Below are 21,276 nucleotides of genomic sequence, written 5' to 3' on the forward strand. Positions count from 1 at the left end.
CGGGTTTATATCAATACGGGCAGATTTTTTTTTTTTCTTCTGAATGTCAGCCTGTTGAGCAGAATTATGAGAGGTGAAAATAACGTGGTAAGGGTCTCCAATCCCCCCTCACACGCATCCGTGTCTTCCCCTCGCCTCGCCGGGTTGCTGCGGGAGTCACCCCAGGGGTCCTGCATCACCGCCTGTTCTCGCTGCTGGTTTCTACGCTCCCTTATTGGGCTGCAGATGACTTCCCGGGCTTAATAATATCCATAGATGCATCCCCCGTCTAATCTGAATCAATAAAAAATAAGGCAACTAGCATTATTTGAGGCCTTCAATAAAGGCCAGGAGTGATCACCAGGATCGGAGGAAAACCAATAAAATTCAATTCCTAACAGTGACTGGTTCTGACAAGCCCGGGCTGCTTCATCTGATTTAAAGGGTAACAACAAAACCCCCGACGGTTCTCAGAAATACGCGGCACCGCCCGCGTGGACTCACGTCCAGGTGATCAAAACCCGGGGTCACAGGGGACACCCCCCGCCCCCCGTAATGTCTCGTTGCTGCCGCCAAGTCGTCGGGTTCCCCGGGGAGCTTCGTCTCGTCCTGCATTTCACAGCCCCCCAGGTCACGGTCGAGGGGTCTCGTGCCCGTCGGGGCGCACTGTGACCCCGGCTGCCTCCGCAGCGCCCTGCACAGGCCGGGCCGGGGGTGCAGCCCCGCGGGGGACCCCAACCTGCTCAAACGGACTTTATAACCCGAAGGTGCCGTTCGCCGAGGACACGGGCCCCGGGTGGCCCGCCGCGGGCTGAACCCCGAGACAGCAGGCGTTCCGTGAGGAGTCCCTCCATGTCCACCCGCGTCCCCGCCGGGCCCACGTTCTCGCCCGCCCGGATGCGCCGTCTCCTCGGCTCGGCCCGGGCGGCGGCCCCGGGGCGTCGCCGACGCCTCGCGCTCGAGGCCCGAGCCGGGGAGCGCGGGGTGCGGGCGTCGCGCCCGAGGGGGGCCCGGGGCGTCCGCGGGAGGGGGGCGGGGCGCGCCGGGAGGAGGGTCTGAGGCGGGCGGGAGGCGAGGAACGGGGCCCGGGGCCGCCCCCGCCGTCCAGCCCGGGCCGCGGGGTCCGAGGGGGCGGCGGGGGCCGGGGGAACTGGGGGTCGCGGGGGGGGTCGGGGGGGGGCCGGGGGGTCGCGGCGCCAAGCATGCCGGGAGCGGCGCCCGCGGCGCGCGGGGTTGCGTCGCGCCGCCGGCCTCGCTCCGGGTCGCCGCCGAAAGGGCCGCCCGCTGCTCCTTCGCGGGCGCGGGGCCGCGGCCGACGCGCCCGCCGGGCCGAGCCGGGACAGCGCGCCGGGAGCGGGTAGGCGGCGCCCGCCGGGGGAGGCCGCGCCGCCGAGCGCCGGGGCCGGGGGCCGCCCGGGCTGCCCCTTTAAGAGGGGGCGGGGCGCCGCCCGCCGCTAGGCCGCCCGGCGCGGCCTCCCCGCCCGCTGACAGGCCAATCGCCCGGAGGGCGGAGGCGCGGCGGGAGAATGCGAACCCCGCGGCCGGGCGGGAGGGGCGGCGCGCAGGCGCAGAGGCGGCCGCGGGCGGAGCGGCGGGGCCGGCGGCGGGAGGCTGTCGGCCGGCGCGGAGGGGACGGGGGCCGCGGCCCGCGACGGGCCTGTCATGGCGAGCCGAGCGGCGGGCCGGCCCGCGTAGCCGCCCGGGGCGCCGAGGGGGCCGGCGAGCGCGCCCGCCCGGGCCGGGGCCCGCCGCGCGGGGGGCGCCCCGCGGCGCCCGGGCGGGGGAGGGCGGGGCGGGAGGCGGGCGCCCGGGCCTCGCCCCGCCCCGGGGCCGGCCGCCGCGGGGGCGGGGAGCGCGGGCGGCGGCGGGGGGAGCGGGCCTCGGGGGCCGCGGCGGGGCCTCGCGAGCGGCTGCGGGTGTCCCCGCGGCGCGGGGCGGCGGAGCGGGGGCGCCGCGGCGGCGCGGCCGGTGCATGTGCGGCCGCCGGGCGCGGGGGCGGCGGCGCGGGCGGCAGGATGCTGGGGCAGCAGCAGCAGCTCTACCCGCCGGCCGCGCTGCTGAGCGGGGAGCGCAGCCGGCTGCTGAGCTGCTACGTGCAGGACTACCTGGAGTGCGTGGAGTCGCTGCCGCACGACATGCAGCGGAACGTGTCGGTGCTGCGCGAGCTGGACAACAAGTATCAAGGTAGGCGCCGAGCCCGCCCGCCCGCCCGGCCGGGCCGCCGCGCCGCGCCTCCCGGGGGACAGCCCCGCGGGGTCCGGCCGGGGGGGGCGCGGGCCCTCGCGACGGGGCCGGGACTTCGGGGCCCTCGGGGCGGCGGGGCCCGGCGGCGCCCACTGCGGACCCGGCGCTGCGGCGGGCGCGGGCATCAGCCATCTTAGCCGCCGCCTTGGTCCGGCGCCCGCCCGCCTCGCGCCGCGGACCCGGGGCCCGGCCGGGGTGTGGGCCGCCCCCGCCGCCCCCGCCGCCCCCGGCCCGGCCCCCGCCCGGCCCCGCCCGCGGGAGCCGCCTCGGAACGTGCGGGGGGAGGGGGCGCCGGCGGCCTCCCGGGGTCCCTGCCTCCGAGCCCCGCGCGGGCCGGGCGGCGGCGGGGGTGCCCGGCGCCCGCCGCGGGGAAAGTTCCGGGCCGCCGCCCGCTCCCGCGCCGCGAGCCGAGGGTTAAGGGGGAGGGGTCCCCGCGGGCCCGGGCGGGGGGCGTGGCGGGCCGGGCCGGCGGGCGGGGCCTGCCGCGTGACGTCGGCGTGGGAGGGGCGCGGCCGCGCGCGCTCCCGCCGCCGCGAACTCGGCTGGCGCGGGCGGGGCGGGGCGGGGCCGGCGGGCGGCCTCGGCCGGGCCGGGCCGGTGTGCGGGGCTGGGCCGTGCTGTCCGGCCCGCAGCTCGGTCGCGACGCGCACACGGCCCCGGGGCCCCCGCGGCCGCGCAGTTCCGGGTGGCGCGTCGCTTCCGGGCCGCGGCGGAAGCGGGTGGTTGGCGGGGCAACCGCGGGCGTCCCTGCGCTCCCGGGCCCTTCTCCGCCGGGGGCGGCGGCGCCCCCCTCCGAGCGCCGCTCGCCGCGGGCCGCGGGCCGAGAGCCGCTGCTCGGGGCGACGGTGGGGCCCGTTGGCGGCGACCAGCCCCCGCCACGGGCCCGACCGCGGGCGGACTCGGGACCTTGCAGACCTGAAGGAGCTGCCTGAGCCCCCTGGGGGGTCCTAGACCCCGCACAGCTTGCGATTTAGATTTTAAGGAACTCACTTCTGGGCTGACGTTTTCTGGCCCGCAGCATGTTGGAACACTGAAGGGTTTTTAAATTTACGACTTGTGCTCTCTCTTCTGAACTCACGATAAGCCTGATCTCTGGCGGGTGCGGCGGGGAACAGTGTTGATGGCATACTCGCTGTGTCAGGTCCAGAACACTCATCTCATCCTCACAGGGACTGTGAAGTAAAGGCTCATCTTACAGATAAAAGTTATGAAGAGTTTAAAAAAGGTGTCCAGTTAATTAGGTGAATATTTGTCCCTGCAGCCTGGATACTTCCGGTGCATATCTTTGTTTTTATTTTTTTATTTTTATTTATTTATTTTTTTTTGTGGGACCCTCGCCGGTGGCCGGGGATGGAACTGGTGCTGCAGAGGCTGCGGGCAGCCTCGCAACCCAGCGCTCGCTCAACCGCTGCGCCATCAGGGGAGGCCCTAAAATTTTTTAAAATATTTATGCATGCAAGAACCGGGGTACAGGCTAGAGGTGCGTCCCATTAGAGGACTCACCCGAGACAGTGGGGAACGGAACAGGCAGACTGATGAAGTACACTGCTGAGGGGAGCAGCGGGAAGACAGGAGAGGTCTGCTGCGCCATGTGGGAAGCAGCTGCTGTGGCTGCGCATAGCTTCATAGTGCTGAGACTGATCCCCTTGCGCCACCAGGGAGGCCCTAAACTTTTTTTTTAAATGAAAGTACTTTGGTGGTATTTTCCACAAACATGAGCACTTAAGTGAACTGTGATCCAAAATGATATGCATGTGCTTAAGAATTGCCTGCTGGAACGTGTTAAAATTTTCAAATAACAATTGTGCAAAGCTTGCAGGTGTTTACATTTCTTAAAGGAGGTTTGTCTTCACGGAAGTTCAGCTGTTTTCTTCTGGGGAGGAAAGCATCTTGATCATCTAGAATTGTAAATAGGCATTAAAGTTCTAGCTACATGAGAAATAGTATTGGTCCTTACAAGGTTTGGCGGTTAAAATTTTTAGCTCTGTTAAGATTGTGGTTAGTTTCGAGATTAATATAAAAACAGTGATCTGGTTTTTACCCTGTTTGCGTTTCCTATGCTCAGCTTTCAGTTTTATGTTCATTGGCTTCGTGTGCTTGTGTGTTCCTCAGATTTCATGTTTTTTATTTCTTTCTTAGTTCTTAAACTTTTTCTATTTTTTAATGTAATACTGTTGTAGTACTTAGTGACATAGATTTTAGAGGCAGAGAAATTTCTACCTACTTGAGACACTTTCAGAAATTTCTGAAGGACTTTAAAAATAACCTTAAAAACTTGTAAGAAGTAAAGAAAACTTTCACAGTTGTGAAATTCACAGTTTCTCATTTTGGGGTATGGTTAAGAGAGAACCTCTGTTTTTGTCCCAATATGTTCATTCATAATTCCTTTGGTAAATAACCGTTGAACTAAAATTTGATCATTTCAAGTGCCTCTATGCGGCTTAGAAAGTGCTTAAATGGCAGAGGCGGAGCTGAGTCCCTGTGTGCAGGGTCCAGGGTTGTTGCCTCTTGGGCTTCATTGTCTTCACAGGCAGGTGTGAGGCTTCCTCATTGGGGTGTTGTGGGGTTTATTTTTTTATTTTTTTTTTTTTTAAAGATTTATTTATTTATACAAGCACTGGGTACAGTCAGAAGCGCGGGAGGGCGAGAGAATTCACCAGAGCCAGAGCAGGGAGCAGAGCAGGCAGAAAGACCGAAGTACACTGCTGAGGGGAGCAGCGGGCAGCAGGAGAGGTCTGCGCGCCATGTGGGACCCTAACCCGGTGGCCGGGGAGTGAACCGGCGCTGCAGAGGCTGCGGGCAGCTTCGCAACCCAGCACTCAATCGCTGCGCCACCTGGGAGGCCCTGTTGTGGGGTTTAAATGAGGGATTTTGATCACGGAGAAGGGGTGCTGTAAGTTTCTTTTGTTCTCGTAGCGAAGATGTCTTTTAAAATGTGGATTTTTCTCTCATGTACAAATGTGCTGGCATGATGTACTCAACGCTGACTCCTGGTTATTAAATATAGAACATTTGAAATAAGGATTGCCTTTGTTTTTTAACTCTGATTTTATGTCCCTGAGGGGAAAATAATTTACTTAGGACCGTAGAGGAAAGTTAGGTTCCTTTCTGACTTAACCTGGGCAAATGGCCTAGGTGTGGACTTTGTAAAGAAAATGCTCTGCAGGTGTGTGTACCCTCAAGTGGGCATTGTCACATGTCCCGAGTTAAATAGTTGTGCATCAAGTGTGAGTAGCTACAATTTCCAGAAAGGAGCTAATTCCTAAGAGTTGTGCTGAATACTTTTTATTTATTTATACAGAGCCCTGGTTTATGTGTCTGGCTTATTGAACCCTTGTGTTCTTATAGAGTAATATAAGGAATATAAAAAAGCAGTGGTATAAAAAAACCCCAGCGGTATACCATGTGGTATAAATGAGCTAATTTTTGTTTTGCCACCTTTACTGAGAACTTTTTCAGGTAATATTATATTTCATAAGAGTTTTTATAGAGCAGGGGCCTCCCTGGTGGCGCAAGGGGTTAAGTCGCATCCTATGAGGCTCACCACAGCCACTACAGCACAAGTTCGATCCCCGGCCAAGGAGGTGACCCACATGGCGCAGCAGGCCTCTCCTGGCTCGCCTGCTGCTCCCCTAAGCTGTGTGTTTCAGTCGATCTTCCTGTTTTGTTCCCTGCTCTGTCTCTGGTGAATCCTCTCACCCTCCCAAGATTCTGGCCTGTACCCCAGTTCTTGTATGTATAAATAAATACTAAAAAGAATTTTTATAGAGCAGATGCTAATAAAAACTAATTTTATGTAAATTTTTGGTGACATCTGGAACTGTGTTTTCAAATTGCTGTATATCGTCTAGATATGCAGCTATTTTTAATTGATCTAAACATGTCCAACGTGCTACAGAATATCCAGATCAGCAGTTCAGCAAGCTTAGAACCAACTGCTGAGTTATCTGCAATAGCAAGTGATCCAGTGCTGACTCTGCTGTTATTTATTTTGTTGGTAGCTTAGTCACTTGATGCCAGAACCTGAACCTAAACCTACTCTGGAAATAAATTCTCAGAATCTCCCATGTGATAACATAAAAGAACCATCAAAACTAGTAGGATGGAGAAACCAAGAGTTCCTGTTTATGCTTGGTTTAAGAATACTCAGGCAGCAGAATGGTATGGGTGGGAAGGTGGGACATTTCTGGAATCATGTAGAAAGTCATTGGTTGAGCTGTAAAACCTGTTGACACAGTTGGACAGTGATCGGTAGCCTAGTCTTAGAGACTCTTTTAAAAATGTTTTACAGCTGGAGTCCAGCAGGTAAATCTTACATACGATGTTGTTTTGAGGTTCAAATGACATACTAGTGACTTGGCATTATAGGCCTAGGCTCTCAAGTGGGACGGTGTTCCTGCTATGCCAGATCCTTTTGATTATAATAGCCTCATGTCTTTTATCCTTTTAATATAAGCTAATGAGACTTAGAGTTTTGTGTTCTTTCTTTTTATTATTTTACTTCTAAATACACCTTCCCATCACATAACCTGTGGCCTTTGTATGGCAAGTAGAGTTTCAGTGATGTTACATAGAGGAGTGTGGTTTTATGGTTAGTTCTGACTTTACCAAGTCTGCAGGAAAGAGCGAACTTGGAAATAGTTACATGTACTAACAAAATAAACTAATTTTTCTTTTCTTTTTGTAGAAACATTAAAGGAAATTGATGATGTCTATGAAAAATACAAGAAAGAAGATGACTCGAACCAGAAAAAACGCCTCCAGCAGCATCTCCAGAGAGCGTTAATAAATAGTCAAGAGCTGGGCGATGAGAAGATTCAGATTGTCACCCAGATGCTCGAGTTGGTGGAAAATCGGGCGAGGCAAATGGAGTTACACTCACAGTGTTTCCAGGATCCTGCTGACAGTGAGCGCGCTGCAGACAAAGCAAAGCTGGATTCCAGCCAGCCAGAAAGATCGTCGCGAAGACCCCGGAGACAGAGAACCAGCGAAAGCCGTGACTTATGTCACATGACGAACGGGATTGAAGACTGTGACGATCAGCCGCCGAAGGAGAAGAAGTCCAAGTCCGCCAAGAAAAAGAAGCGCTCCAAGGCCAAGCAGGAGAGGGAGGCGTCCCCCGTGGAGTTTGCCATCGACCCCAATGAACCTACGTACTGTTTGTGTGACCAAGTGTCTTACGGGGAAATGATCGGGTGTGACAATGAACAGTGTTCAATTGAGTGGTTTCATTTCTCCTGCGTTTCACTCACGTATAAACCAAAGGGGAAGTGGTACTGCCCCAACTGCAGGGGAGACAGCGAGAAGACAATGGACAAAGGTCCAGAAAAGACAAAAAAGGACAGAAGATCGAGGTAGTAAAGGCCATCCACATTTTAAAGGGTTGTTTGTCTTTTATATAATTCTTTCCGAATTTACTTTCAGAAAATGTTTTAGGGTAAATGCATAAGACTATGCAATAATTTTTAATCATTAGTATTAATGGTGTATTAAAAGTTGTTGTACTTTGTCTGTGACCTTAATTTTCTGCACTGAGTTACCAAATACTGTAAACCAGGTAGCGCTCGGGTCACCTGAGGAGAGGAGCAGGGAGCAGGGCAGGGTGTCGGGAACATTACAAGGTCACAAGCCACGCCTATTGCATTTTCACTGACAACTGCAGTGCTGTTTTGGGTAAACACCAAAGTTTTGCTAGCGTTTTAAGTTCTGTGTGCTTAAAAAAAATTCGATACAGTTGGAATTCTCTGCAAGTGTTATTGTGGGTAACAAAGTGTGAACACTGTACCACTTGGCGCTGCTTTCTCTCTGGCCCCAAATCTGCACATACTTGCTCAGCTCTAGTTTTCAAGACGTCGAGGAGCCAGAGATAAAAGTAATTGGGATTCCATGTGGAATGATGTGCTCCTAGTAGATAGAGTATTTGCTGCTGCCTTTTCCTTAGTAGCCCTCTGATGCGCGCCCCAGCCCAGCTGCTCCCACCTCCTGCGGCTTCACGGCGGGTGCATCTACCCCGTGCGCCCCAGGGGCCTTGCGCGCTGGTCTCCATGGGCCACGTAAGCGTAGTTAGAATCAAAAAATGCTGCCATTGACTTTTGTCAGCAAAATTTGGGTAATGCAGCATCGTGGCTCAAGGTTAGCAATTTAAAAACTCCATCTTCCTGAGTAATCCTTTCCACGGCTCCGCTGCCAGGATGCCGGGCCACGTGCCCGCCGGTGGGGAAGGCACAGAGGCATCGCTCAACATCACCTTTATGTCAGACCAGTTTAAATTGTTCTGTTAGTGGCTAGAGTTTACTTCTGCCCCAATCAGTGATTCTATATTATTTAAGTACTAGTGTGTTTACTTTCTGAACCTTCTGGTATTGGTGCTGTTCGATGCTTTCATGTTTAATGAACTTAACTTCATTACAGCAATGCAACTTATAATGTATTTGTAAATTGAATTTCCCAGATTCTGCTCTCTTAAGGATCCATATATGAGGGATACGTGTCCATATATTCAGAGAATTGTTTGATTGGCGGACAGTGGATTGACTAGTCCTTTAAATCTGTGTGTAACATGCTTTTAATTCCTCCTTCCTAATCTGATGATCCTGATTCTTTTTGATTAACGTGAAAAGTCCTTTCTGCTTGTTTGGAAAAAGAAAATGTTTTTTTTCCTCTGCTAGCGCTCCTGAGTGAATGTCAGGCATTCCGTGTCACTGCACCTGGTGTCAGGTTATTCCTGTAGAATATGAGGTCAACTTAAATAGCTCCAGCTTTCTTTTAAAATCTGTAATATTTGCACTATAGTGAGGAATTTGATAAATGACTTATGTTTCTCTTTGATTAATTTTGTCCTTCATTCTGAGGTATGAAGACAGTTTAATGGTGAACTTGGAGACAGGTAATGCGCAATATCTGGTTATCTTCTGTCCTGAGGATATTTTGATGGATGCCTGGAACCAGTTGATTGTATTACTCCTTGAGCAAAAAATAGTAGATAACATGATAGAGAATTAATTTCATTGTAACTTAGTTGAGTTGTGAAGAAATCCTCTCTGGAGAGTGGAGGTAGCCTTTGTCTTAGTGATGACGTCCTGTCCCCAGGATGGAGCTCTTTACCCGGCACCGTTGAACATGGCAGCACATGCACAGCCTCCCGCAGGCGTCCAGATGAGATTCGCAGAAGTCCACGCTGTGTCTGTTTGCCTGGGAGCATTGGGGCAAGTGGATTGAACTTGACAGGAAAACAACCGTGGACGGTCCTGGAAGATGGGCACTTTCAGTCCTAAGGTTTAAATGGGTTTATTTTTCTTGTTTCCTAATCACATGGGAAATAGAAGTCTGAAGTTGGCATAACGTTATGACTGGGGTTTCTCTTTTTTCAAGTATTAGACATTTCATGTACTGTCTCTCGCTTACTAGCTCATGCAGTTTGGTTCCAAAGTTTATCTCACCTTGGAATTGCTTCAGAAGCTTAGGGAAATACTGATCACCTCTGTCCCACACCCCGCAGTGATGATCTAATTCATTTGAAATGTGGCTTAAGTGTTAGAATTTTTAAAACATCCCCAGGTGATTCATTTTTTTAAAAAAAGATTGATTTATGCAAACAAGAACTGGGATACAGGGCAAAGATGCAGGGTGGAGGCGGGGTGGTGAGAAGATTCACCAGAGACAGAGCAGGAAACAACAGGCAGACTGACTGAAACACACTGCTGAGGGGAGCAGCAGGTGAGACAGGAGAGGTCTGCAGTGCCCTGTGGGTCAGCCCCCTGGTAGGCTGGGGATTGAACTCAGTGCTGCAGTGGCTGCCTACAGCTGCAGAGTGCTGTGCTTGACCCCTTGTGCCACTAGGGCAGCCTCCCAGGCGATTCTAATGTACAAAAATGTTGCCCAACTGCTGCCAGGCTTTGAAAATCGCTACCTACTGAAGCTCCAACCTCTCCCTCCAGCAGTGTGTGACTGAAGCACATGGCAGTGCTGGTGCTCAGGGGCGTTTGTCCCTGGTCTCCAAGGCTCCTCCAAGGGCACTCTGGCCCTGGGTGCTTCTGGCCTGCAAGGCACTGGCTCAGAAGGAACAAGTCTGCTCAGGGTGGGGGTACAGCTACTCTTAACGTCAGGGGCTGGAAGGAGAGAAGCAGAGTTAGGAGCTAGGATAAGTATGAAGGGAGTCTGGTGATTAAAGAAGGTCTCTAAGGAAGTTATCTGAGCAGAGATCAGGAAGGAGAAAAGTGAGGCAGGTAAAGGTTGAGGAAGAGAGCAAGCGAGTCAGCTTTGACAGAGCATTTGACCCTGGGAAGGGCTAAAAATGGGGCCCTTGGAAGCCCTTTGGGGGGACTTAATGTTATTTCAAGATCACTGTAGATGCTGCGTGCAATAGTTCTTGTAGGGAGCCTCGGTCAAAGGGAGATACAGACCCGAGGTCTGCACCAAAAATGTTGATGGCTTCGACTAGGGTGGAAACCGTGCTCAGCGGGAGGACTCCTTGCGTTTGGAAGGTCCAGACGACAGGAGCGGCAAAGGTGAGGACGACTCCAGCGTCTGGCTTGAGGGAAAAATCAAGGCTGCTGTTCTCCATTAGCTTTGCGATCCAGGGGTGACGTCTAGTGGAAAGCAGCCGGGCGCCGGGGGACATCAGAAGCCCATCATTTCAGCCCACCTATGCGAGGAGCCACTCAGGTGAGCGGTGCTGCTCACATCTGATGGGCACACGAGCCACCTGGCTGGTTGGCAGTGCCGCTGATGCTGGGGGTCTGGTGCAATCGTGAGGTACTCCATCCCCTGCAAGCGCCTCAGGTGCCCAAGCTGGTTTGGGCCCTGTTTTGAGCAGTGATCTTGTAGATCCAGAAGAGGGAGGAATGGACCTTGGGCCTCTACACGTTTAAAAGGGCGAGGCCGAGCAGCCAGCAGTGAGACTTGGAGAGCTCTCTCCGTGACAGAAAGGTGGTTCCCCAAAACCATAGTGGTTTCCAAAGGAGACTCCACTTGGGTCACATCAAGTGCTATTGAAGCAAGGTGGGGCCGTGGATCAGCCGTGAGTTTGGGGGGGCCCTTAATAGGTAGCAGGTGGGGGGGCACTGCAGAGTCAGCAAGCATGGACAACTCAAGTTGCGGGGGAACAAATGGGAGGAGGCTGAGGGGGAGGTGGGCAAAGGGAGGATTTTCACTTCTCAGACCGTGCAGCGTGACCGTGCTGACGGGCAATCTGAGGAGGAACGTGAGTCTAGGCGGGGCAGCCGTTGCAGGTGTGAAGTCTGAACAGGCAGGCGAGTGAGAACTTGGGGGTTAGGGTCAAATAGGCACGGGGACAGTCCCAGCCGTGTGTCAGAAGGGATGGCGGTGTCACCCCCTCGTGCTCGTCGTAGCTGCTCACCTGTTCCAGCCGCGGCCCCGGGACGGCAGGGACCCAAACAAGACAAAAATCTGCTCCCTGCCGCGCTGGGATTCTGGGGTGGCTGGTGGAAATGCAGACTCCTCGCTGTATTTGGTATCGGGGAAATGAGATCATTCTCTTCTGACAGCTCCACTGGCCCGGCGAGGCGCCGAGGCAGGAGGACGCCGGCAGTGTGAGGAGCGAGGGCCGAGCGGGCCAGAGGACGGGCCGGGGGTGCCGGTCGGGACCGCTGGAGTGTGTGGGCAGAACTTCAGATGAACTCTGCTGCGGGCGTGAAAAATAAAAACAACCTAAACATTTTCACTCTATGGCGAGCACAAAAATGCAGCTCCCGCGTCCCTTTTGCATCCCCAGAGGCTTCCTCGGGCCCCTGCCCGCATGGCCTGCCCCGACGGCCAGAGCCCCGGCGTAGGTGGGAAGCACAGCGCTCCGGCACCTTCGGGATCAGATCTCTGTCGTTTGATGTCGTTCAAAATCTGTCTACAGCCGAAGTTGCCTTGGGGTTACCTTGGCTGTGAGCGCCCAAGCTCTGCAGCGACTAGGGAAACCAGGGCGCCATCATATTTGAAAACGAACATGCTGTGGACAGGATTCCAGGGATGTGGACTTCTCTAGATCTTAGGTCACTTGACCTCTTTGGCCTGAGGTTCGTTCCGCTGTAAAAGGAATGATAGAAGATCTGGTCACCCCTGCGTCCCTTCACACTGGTCTCCTGCTCACACGGTCACTGGCTGGGTTGTTAGTAAGTGTTGAATTCCTGCACATGGTACCTGGGGCTTTTCAAAAGTTTCCTCAGCTGAGGCATTAGGATGACCTTGATGCATTCTGCCCTTTCCACATTGCTAATTTTATAAAAGTCTTATTTATTGAAATTTTTTTTTTAAGATTTATTTACTTATACAAGAACTGGGGTACATGTCAGAGGCGCGGGAGGGTGAGAGGATTCACCAGAGAGAGCGGGGAACAGAACAGGCAGACGGACTGAAGACACTGCTGAGGGGAGCAGCGGGCGAGACAGGAGAGGGCTGCTGTGCCATGTGGGTATCTCCCTGGCCAGCCGGGAATTGAACGTGCACTGCAGAGGCTGCGGACAGCTTCACAGTGCAGCGCTCAACCTGCTGCGCCACCGGGAGGCCCTTAGGGGAGGCCCTCACTGAATATTCGTTTAAAAAAATTATCCCCTTTTGGATTTCAATTTATTTTTAAAAGCATATCCCTCGGGTAAAGGGAAAGTTAGTATGCCTACGAGTAGACCTTAAAATTCAGCGACAGCATGTTGGCACATCCGGCTGTGGGGCAGCAGCACCCCTGAGCCCCAAGCCCACCCTCCTCACAGGTGCGCTTCGCCAACCACGTCCGAGGAGGGAGAAGGACGGGAAGGCCAAGTCGTGTTTCTGCGTGATGTAGTGTCTCGTTGAAGGGGAGTGTTGAGCACGACCCACTGCCCTCAGGAAACGAAGCCACAGGGCGTTAGCAGGCCTTGGCCTGACGGTCAGTGTAGACGACCTAACCGCGTTTTAATGTAAAGGCTGCATCTGGCTCCCTGCAGGCCTGTGATAGTTTCTGAACCCTCCAAGGTACTGACCGGCATGTGCCTGATAGAGTATCTGACGTTCTCCTGACTGCCCACGAGTTTCCAGTCGTCTGAGCTGGGAAACAACTCCCCCAGCACTTCTCGTGGGAGCAGAGAGGGATTTCCTGGGTGGCCTTGTCTACAGTGGCTTTTGGGCCCACCCTGAACTAAGTCCTGAGAATTTTCCAGATGACTTCCACAGCTCCCCACGTGCTAGCGGACTCATGACGTTGCGGTCTTCTTTATGAAAAACAGGTTCCAAATTCCTTGTGCGCTGGCTCTCAGCAGCGCATCCCTGTGGGCTCAGCACCGGAGCAGTGGGGTTTGGGGATGGTGCGGTTTGGTTCGGTTGGGTAGCAGGGCACGTGCCTACGGGCCCCGGAGTAACATTTTAACGGTTTGGATAAAAATTGTCCTGCCTTCTTCAATCCGTCTTCGATCCTTGGTGCTTAACGGTAGGACAGGCGTGAAGACTGGATGTCACCACACGAACACACTTGCCCCAGGACAGAGGACTATTATCTCTACTTGCCTGAAAATGGTTTTTAAAAATAAATCTGGCTGCTTCGTGTTTTTCATCAGCCTAGTGCCTCTTTCAGTTTATTGTGTTGGAAAAAAACATTGGGTCAAATTTGTGTCTAGCTTAAAAAATAAATAGACTTGGGCCTCCCCGGTGGCGCAGGGGTTGAGCGCTGGGTTGCGAAGCTGCCCGCAGCCTCTGCGACGCCGGTTCGATCCCCGGCTGCTCCCTGGCCACCGGAGGAGGGTCCCACACGGTGCGCAGACCTCTCCTGCCGCCCGCTGCTCCCCTCAGCAGTGTACTTCGGTCCTTCTGCCTGCTCTGCTCCCCGCTCTGGCTCTGGTGAATTCTCTCACCCTCCCGCACTTCTGACTGTCCAGTGCTTGTATAAATAAATAAAATAAAATAAAAATAAATCTTTTTTTAAATAAATAAATAAATAAATAGACTCTAAGACAGGACCTAACGCTTGAGTATCAATGTATGCTTTTGGTTAACTGGATTTTTCCCCTCTTCCCAGCACGCTTTGGTGTAAACTTGCTTTGAGCAGCAAGATCTAGTTACTCTGTTTGAGGAGTGCCCTTATTTACATAGTACACTGATCTGAGAAACTCCCTCAGAGAAACAAAGGTGTTAGCCAGCTGGCTGATGTTTTCTGCAGGGGTTCAGGCCTGATTAGTTAATTTTGGGATCATGCCCGCATGGGAAGTGGAGACTCTGGTCCTTATAGAACTTGCAGCTGTGCTTGCCTGTCAGAGATGTCAAATGGTCGCCCACAGCAAGTCCAAGCCCTTGAGACAGACTCACTGCAATCTTGTGCTTCCTGAGACTTGACATGACACCTACCTAAAGGTCGGACGTTTTCTTCTGTGATGTTTAGAGCACATTTTATTTTTTGGTGATGAACTTTCATCTCCCATCATTTGAATAAAAGTAAATCCTCACAAGTTAAGAAAGGTGATTACAAACTCTAGCAAAACAGTCACTGACATGTTACTCAGTTTGGACCACAGAAAGTTTGTCTTAGCTTTGGCTTTGATTTGATGCTTGAATATTGCATTGATTTTGTCATCATCAGTTTAATGTTCCTTCTGGATAATTGTGACTCAATTTAAAGTGTAATTCAGTGGAAAGGACAATCTAGAACTTTCTAATTGCATAGAAAAATCATTTAACTTTTCAATGGTTACTTAAGGGAAACCGGAAAAAAAGAGGGATCTAAATTCCTTTCTTTGGCTTTCAGCCTCCACTGTATTAAAATTCATCTTAAATTAATTTTTTCCAATAGTACAGCAAATGCTTAATTATCTGGCACAGAGGGATTTACAAAGTTATTTTACATCATCTTCATGTAATTTGGAGATCTGTGTAAAACCAGGTCTCAGTCCTTTGAAGCGAACAAGAGTAAGTTTAGGGTCTCCGTAAAACACTTTGGGGAAGTGCTTGGGTGTGAGAGAGCTTGCAGGCCAGCTTAATAAACTACAACAAGTGGTTATTCCTGTGAGTTGCAAATAGTAGCTATACTTACTGACTTTACAGCCAGGATTGCGGGAGGCTGCTTACCTACCGGTTATTTATCTGTTGGTTTTACCAGATACTTGAATGGTTGTTTTGCTGAGGTCTGTCCCCGGGGGACAAGATGAAATGAAGGAGAACGTGCAAATAGCCCCAGACATCAGCTCAGCATCTTTTTGTCTTTGATGTACTTCTCATTTCAGACCAGCCTCACCCTGACTTTTTTTTTTTAAAGATTTCTTTTATTTTTAAGATTTATTTATTTATTTATACAAGCACTGGGTACGGTCAGAAGCGCCGGAGGGTGAGAGAATTCGCCAGAGCCAGAGCGGGCAGCAGAGCAGGCAGAAGGACCGAGGTACACTGCTGAGGGGAGCAGCGGGCGGCAGGAGAGGTCTGCGTGCCATGTGGGACCCTCCTCCCGTGGCCGGGGAGCAGCCGGGGATCGAACCGGCGCTGCAGAGGCTGCGGGCAGCTTCGCAACCCAGCGCTCAACCGCTGCGCCACCAGGGAGGCCCCGTGACTGTTGACATTAATACGACAACTCGAAGATCATTTTAGTAAAATGTAAAAACATAATTTGCAAAAGCGTACCACAATCACCTAGAAGAGCGTGCCTGCCAGCCAGGGGCCCTCCTCTGTCCTGGGGGGGTGACATGATGTGCCAAGTCAGTTTCCCAAAGAGTTCCCTGGCACCCAGAATCTGCCTGCACGTGAAGTTGGGGTACTTTGCACAGTATACCCACCTCTTGGTGATTCAGGAGGTACAAATTAAAGATTCTGAGAATCCTTGCAGCGTTTCCCCCAACGATATCTATATCCTGAGGAAGTCCCTAGGGTCCCTTCACCCTAAACTATTCCATTAAACTAAACTGTTCCATTCTAAACTATTCCATTAAAGAATAGATAGAGAAGAGATAATCTTCAGGTATATTGGGTCATCACAGGGCCAGCTTCTCTCACACCCCGTTTGCTTGGGGCCATTTGCGTCAGCGCTTACAGCTGTCGTCAGAACAGGGACTTGTGCTGCTCTCTCTGGTTTAGCAACGCCCGTTGGGCGGAGGATGTGGCCGTGTGTTCATCCTTCCCAAATGAATCGCTATAATGAACGATACTGTTCAAATATGAGTCCTAGGCAGTCTTGAAAAGAACTTAACTTGTTCGGTTCCTTGGTTTGTAGAACTGGCCCAGATTTCTTAGGTGTGCAAGGACTGAAGCTCATATTTGATCAGAGAAGCTCTGGACACATCCCCGTCAACTGTCTCATGCTGGTTTCTGGGGACGCCTGGACCACAAAGGCGATGGTGTGAGGACCTCTGTCATGATCTCTTTCCTGCTGGTGTTTGACACACGTGAACTTTTTAAAACACTTCTTTTCACTTGGCCTCCAGGGTACAAAGGACACTTGCTCTAGAATCTCCTCCAACCTTGCACAAATGTCCCTTCTGTGCTCCGACCTGAGCTTGTCTCTTCCTCCATCCTCCAAAACTGGAGGGTCCTGGGTGTGGCTTCCCACGTCTCCGTCTACGCAGATCACCCATCGGCCTGCTGGCTTCAAAGGCCCTGATGCTCCTGGTGTTCGCAGATGTTTATCAGCAGCTCCTCTGCCTGGACCTCCAAAGCCCGCGGCGCTCTCATCACTGCCCTCCATTTGGCTGAGGAACGCTTCAAATGTAACCTGCTGCTCCTGATCCTTCTGTTCCCTGCCAACCACAGTCCTGTTTCCTCGTCTTCCTCCTCACAGCAAAGAGCAACTGGTAGTTGCTCAGGCCACACATCCTGGAGTCACCCTTGACTTCTTTTGTTCCCATATCTCCAAAAGCAAATTCTGTCAAAGCACATCCAGCAGATCCGCAGCTGCTCCTCACCTCAGCTGGAGGACTGTCGACCCCGGGAATGATTGCAGCAGCCTCCTAGTCCAGCTCCCTGCTCCCACCTCTGCCCTGGTGTTTGTTTTCCACAAAGCCGTGAAAGAGATTCAATCGAATCAGTCTCTCCTCACTAAAAGCCCTTCCGTGGCTTCCCATCTTTTTGTGAAATCCCCATCTTTTTGTGAAATCCAGTCTTCACGACCGAGAAGGCCCCACTTACCCCAGCGCTGGCTTGTGGTGTTCTCCTGCTCACCCCATGCCAGCCACACCTGCCTGTCGGGTCCTGAGGTTGCCAGGGCTCCCTGACCATAGGCTTTTGCGTCTGCTCAGGCCTCTGCCTCCGTGCCCCTCAGATCCCGTTTCACTTGCTCCCTCTACTCTGCAGTGATGCCACAGATGCCTGTTATCCTCTGCCAGGCCACATGTCCTTCTGAGCCACCAAAAATCATCCAACTCTACCTCGGTGGAGAGGAAGGCCAGAGCCTATGAAACCACTAGCAGTTGGGCGTCTGACCCCAGCCTGCTTGGAGGATTTCAATGTCATCAGTCCTGCCAATAGGGTGTGAACCCAAGGAACTCTTGAAACTGTGGACATTTGAGACAGTATGTAAAGAGGATTCCCATTGAAAAGAAAGAATGTCATGAAAAACATTCCAGGGACATTCCCCCCTTTACCTTTATTTTAACTTTTAAAGATTTATTTATGCATACAAGAGCTGGGGTACAGGCCAGAGGTGCAGGGGGCGGTGGGGGGTGAGAGGATTCACCAGAGACAGAGCGGGGAACAGAACAGGTAGACTGACGAAATACACTGCTGAGGGGAGCAGTGGGCGCTACAGGAGAAGTCTGCCGCACCATGTGGGTAGCTCCCTGGCCGGCTGGGGTTTTGAGCTCATGCTGCAGTGGCTGTGCACAGCTTCATAGGTTGCGACTTAACCCCTTGTGCCAACAGGGAGGCCCCTCCCCCTTTACCTTTAACGTTTCTTTGTAGCTCCTGGTTATTTGACCGTCTCCTCCCACTCACAGAGTCTCCCTGGGAGTGGGGACTGTGTTTTGTTCACACCTGTCTTTCCCGTGCCCAGGACACTGCTGACACACAGCACACCCTTCACACGTATTTTTCGAATGAATGTCATGAAACTCTTGTCAATCTAGTCTCGGGTCTTGGTCTTGGCCTTGGAGCTGTCATCCCTCCTCAGCAGGCCTTTCCTCTTTGAGTGAAGACACTGAGTGGCCACATGTCTGAGTATTGCTGAGTAATCCTGAAATATTCTGGAAGGACATCTGCTTCTCAGGGAGGGAGGGAGCACCTCGCTATTGTGCTCTCTCTAAATTAAAAAACCCATGCATTTAGTTTATGTTTGGAGAGAAAAACACAAAAATGCTTCGGGCACAAAAGCAAGAAGCAGAATTTGATATTTAGTGGAGAAAAGGAGAAATGAACGATGCTTAGTTCTTCAAAGACTAGTCCGTGGCATGGCCTGTTATAGAGGCATTGGATGGAAGGTCATTGTCACAAAATCCTAATAATGGGCAGTTTGGTCAGAATAAAGGCAAAGAGGACTCTGAAGTTTTCCTTGAAATACTCTGACTTCAGAAACGCATTTGCCAGATTCTGTACTAATCAAGTGATCGACGCGGGCTGTGCCTCTCACCTGCTGGCAAAGACGAAGGGTCAACTTATTACCTTGGTTCCCTGTGTCAAAATGTAGAAAAGCAGCCCCTGCCATCCAGATCTCAAACCCACATTCCTTTAATCAGGAAGACCCTTTCTCAGGGACTCTCGGGGTACAGCTGCTTTCTTTTCCGGGGTATTCTCCACATCAAGGAGCTGAAGACAACACAGCAAGTTGCAGGCAGGTGAGAAGAGGTTTTTAAAATGCTCCATCCCATGAAGCTACCAATTGGCCACCATCTCGGGGGATTTGGAGAAAGGGAGATGTAGAAACAGCAAATATCTAGCAAGAGGGCAGCTCTAAGTAGCCAGGCCTGATGGAGTTCGTTTTCCCGCTGATAAAATTTACTGCTGCGCTTCAATGACTGAAACATCTCCCTAGGGCACAATTTTAAGACGCCACCATCAACTGACTGGCGCGAGGACTGGAGGCGAGGCCTTTTGCTGATACCATCCAAGCAGCACTTCCAAGCTTCTCCCAGCCGGCCATTCTGCTTCCCGATTAGAATTCTTTGCAGTTAATTTTGCAAACGAGCAAAGCAAGTTATCATCGGCCAATTATCACAGACTGGGTGAAACAGGGTCCACAAAGAGAACGTCCCTTTCCATTTGCTGGATTCCAACCTTGGTTTTGATCTCGTTTTCCTTCTTTCTTCGTATGGAATGGAGTGAATGGAAAATTTCGAGCTGCCCTGGGCTGGGAAAGCAGAGGCCAGTGCTTCGAGATTAGATGGTGAAGCCTATACCATGGGCTCAGAGCAGCAAATTGCTAAGGGAGCGCCGCGCCCGGCTCCGCTCCGGTCTCCCGCCTGCCCTCATCCAGTCAGCGCTCTGAAGACGCAGCGTTGGTTCTCGCTAAGGTGGCCTCTGTTCTGCTTCCTTCTCAAAGACTCCACATTTTCCTTGACCTCTGTGGTACTTGACAGGTTGTCATTTCCCCAACTCATCTGATTTTGTTGTCACGAAAGCTGCACTGCCTTTGCTTTTTGATTTCTCTGACCCTTTCTTATTTCTATTAGTCATGCTCTTTCTCGCTTCTTCTCTGGGACTGTTGCACGGCGTCTTGTTCTGTCACACTCTGTGCTCTTCTGAGAGTTCAGTCCTTATGTCTTCAATGGTCACCTCACACATCCACATCGCCAGTCCTTCGTCTGGTAGCTGGTTTTCCCAGCGCAGTTGGCACTAGGTGGTTCCTTTTGGCCCAGAACCAGCTCACACCAACGCATATTCTCACAGTCTGGCTCATTTCCATGTCCCCTAATGATGCCCCTGCATCATCTTCACCCACCTACCCCAATGCCATGGGGCCCAAAAAAGGAAAGCAATCATGAGTTTGAAGTTCCAGAGATTCCGTGGATTCTCTACTGAATGAAGGAGAGAAGCATGGATGACGCACAAGACTGTCCCCTCAACAAGTTCCGAAGCAGAGCCGTGAGACTCGGTGATGGCCAACTTGCCCCACCAAATCTGCATTTCATAATGTGCTAAGGTTTGGTTGTTTTTTTTTTTTTTAATGTGAGCTTTATTTGAATTAATATCCCATGATATTAATCTAACCTAGTGGGCATGAAAAGAAGGGTCTGTTTGTCTAAGAGATAACGCTGTTTATGATACTGTTCAATCTTCAGGTGCGCGGCAGGACATCAAAGGAAGAATTGTGACAGGGCCAGAGGAACTTAGGACCGTCTGGAACATACTAACCTTGCAGACTCTGCGGGAGAGCTATATAATAGTGGTAGCACCTTAGCACAGCCCGGAAAGATGTTAGGAGATGAAAAATGGTTGAAGAGTTGGGAATTCAGAAAAAGGAACTGGGTGGGTGTGGCCCAGCAAGTTCTAGCTAGTCTGTTGCTCCCTCTGCTTGCAGGATGCTTGCATTGTCGTCTCTGCTCCTGGCATGTGATGGGGCCTGACTGTGGGACATCCGGCCTGGGTAGGTGATCATTCAACCCAATTCAAAAGATCACTTAGCTACAGATAGAGTCACACTCTCCATCAGTTAATTAATAATAAACCTGGCATTTGGTTTGCATTTGCCTGTCTCCTGCTTTTTATTCCTCTATTCCTTCAAGCCTGAGTAGGAAAACAAGTGTTCTTTATTCACCTCCTCAAAGTTCCACACTTAGTTAATAATTAGTCCTCAGCAAATAGTTGTTGAGTGATTAAAGGGTTTCATCATACAAATCCTCCTCGGCCCGCTCCATGTGATTGGGTTGGGGCGGGGCCCAGATGATGGCGGTCTCAACAGTCAGCCCATGACTGGATCAAGAAGATGTGGTCCATATACACCATGGAATATTACTCAGCATTCAAAAAAGATAAACACCTGCAATTTGCAGCAACATGGATGGAGCTGGAAGGGATCATGCTCAGCGAAATAAGCCAGAAAGAAAAAGAAAAATACCGGATGGTCTCACTCATAGCAGGAATCTAGAAAACTTAAATAAGGGACCAGGAAAATGAATAACTATAAGAAAGTGAAAATCAAAATCAACAAAAATCTATGAACCAGAGACACTT

At 52.1% G+C, this 21,276-nt stretch overlaps 1 protein-coding gene across 1 annotated transcript; it reads left to right on the top strand.

Annotated features, from left to right (window-relative positions):
* The first annotated feature begins 1,865 nt into the window (after positions 1 to 1,865).
* On the top strand, positions 1,866 to 7,732 carry ING2 (inhibitor of growth family member 2). The gene is made up of 2 exons (XM_037526487.1): positions 1,866 to 2,163; positions 6,911 to 7,732. Exons 1-2 carry the CDS (start codon positions 1,995 to 1,997, stop codon positions 7,579 to 7,581), a joined length of 840 nt encoding a protein of 279 aa, XP_037382384.1. The 5' UTR covers positions 1,866 to 1,994; the 3' UTR covers positions 7,582 to 7,732.
* The last annotated feature ends 13,544 nt before the right edge of the window (positions 7,733 to 21,276 follow it).

This window comes from Talpa occidentalis, unplaced genomic scaffold (genome assembly GCF_014898055.3).
Source record: "Talpa occidentalis isolate TD23 unplaced genomic scaffold, MPIMG_talOcc4v2.1 talOcc4.4, whole genome shotgun sequence".
Lineage (NCBI taxonomy): Eukaryota > Metazoa > Chordata > Mammalia > Eulipotyphla > Talpidae > Talpa > Talpa occidentalis.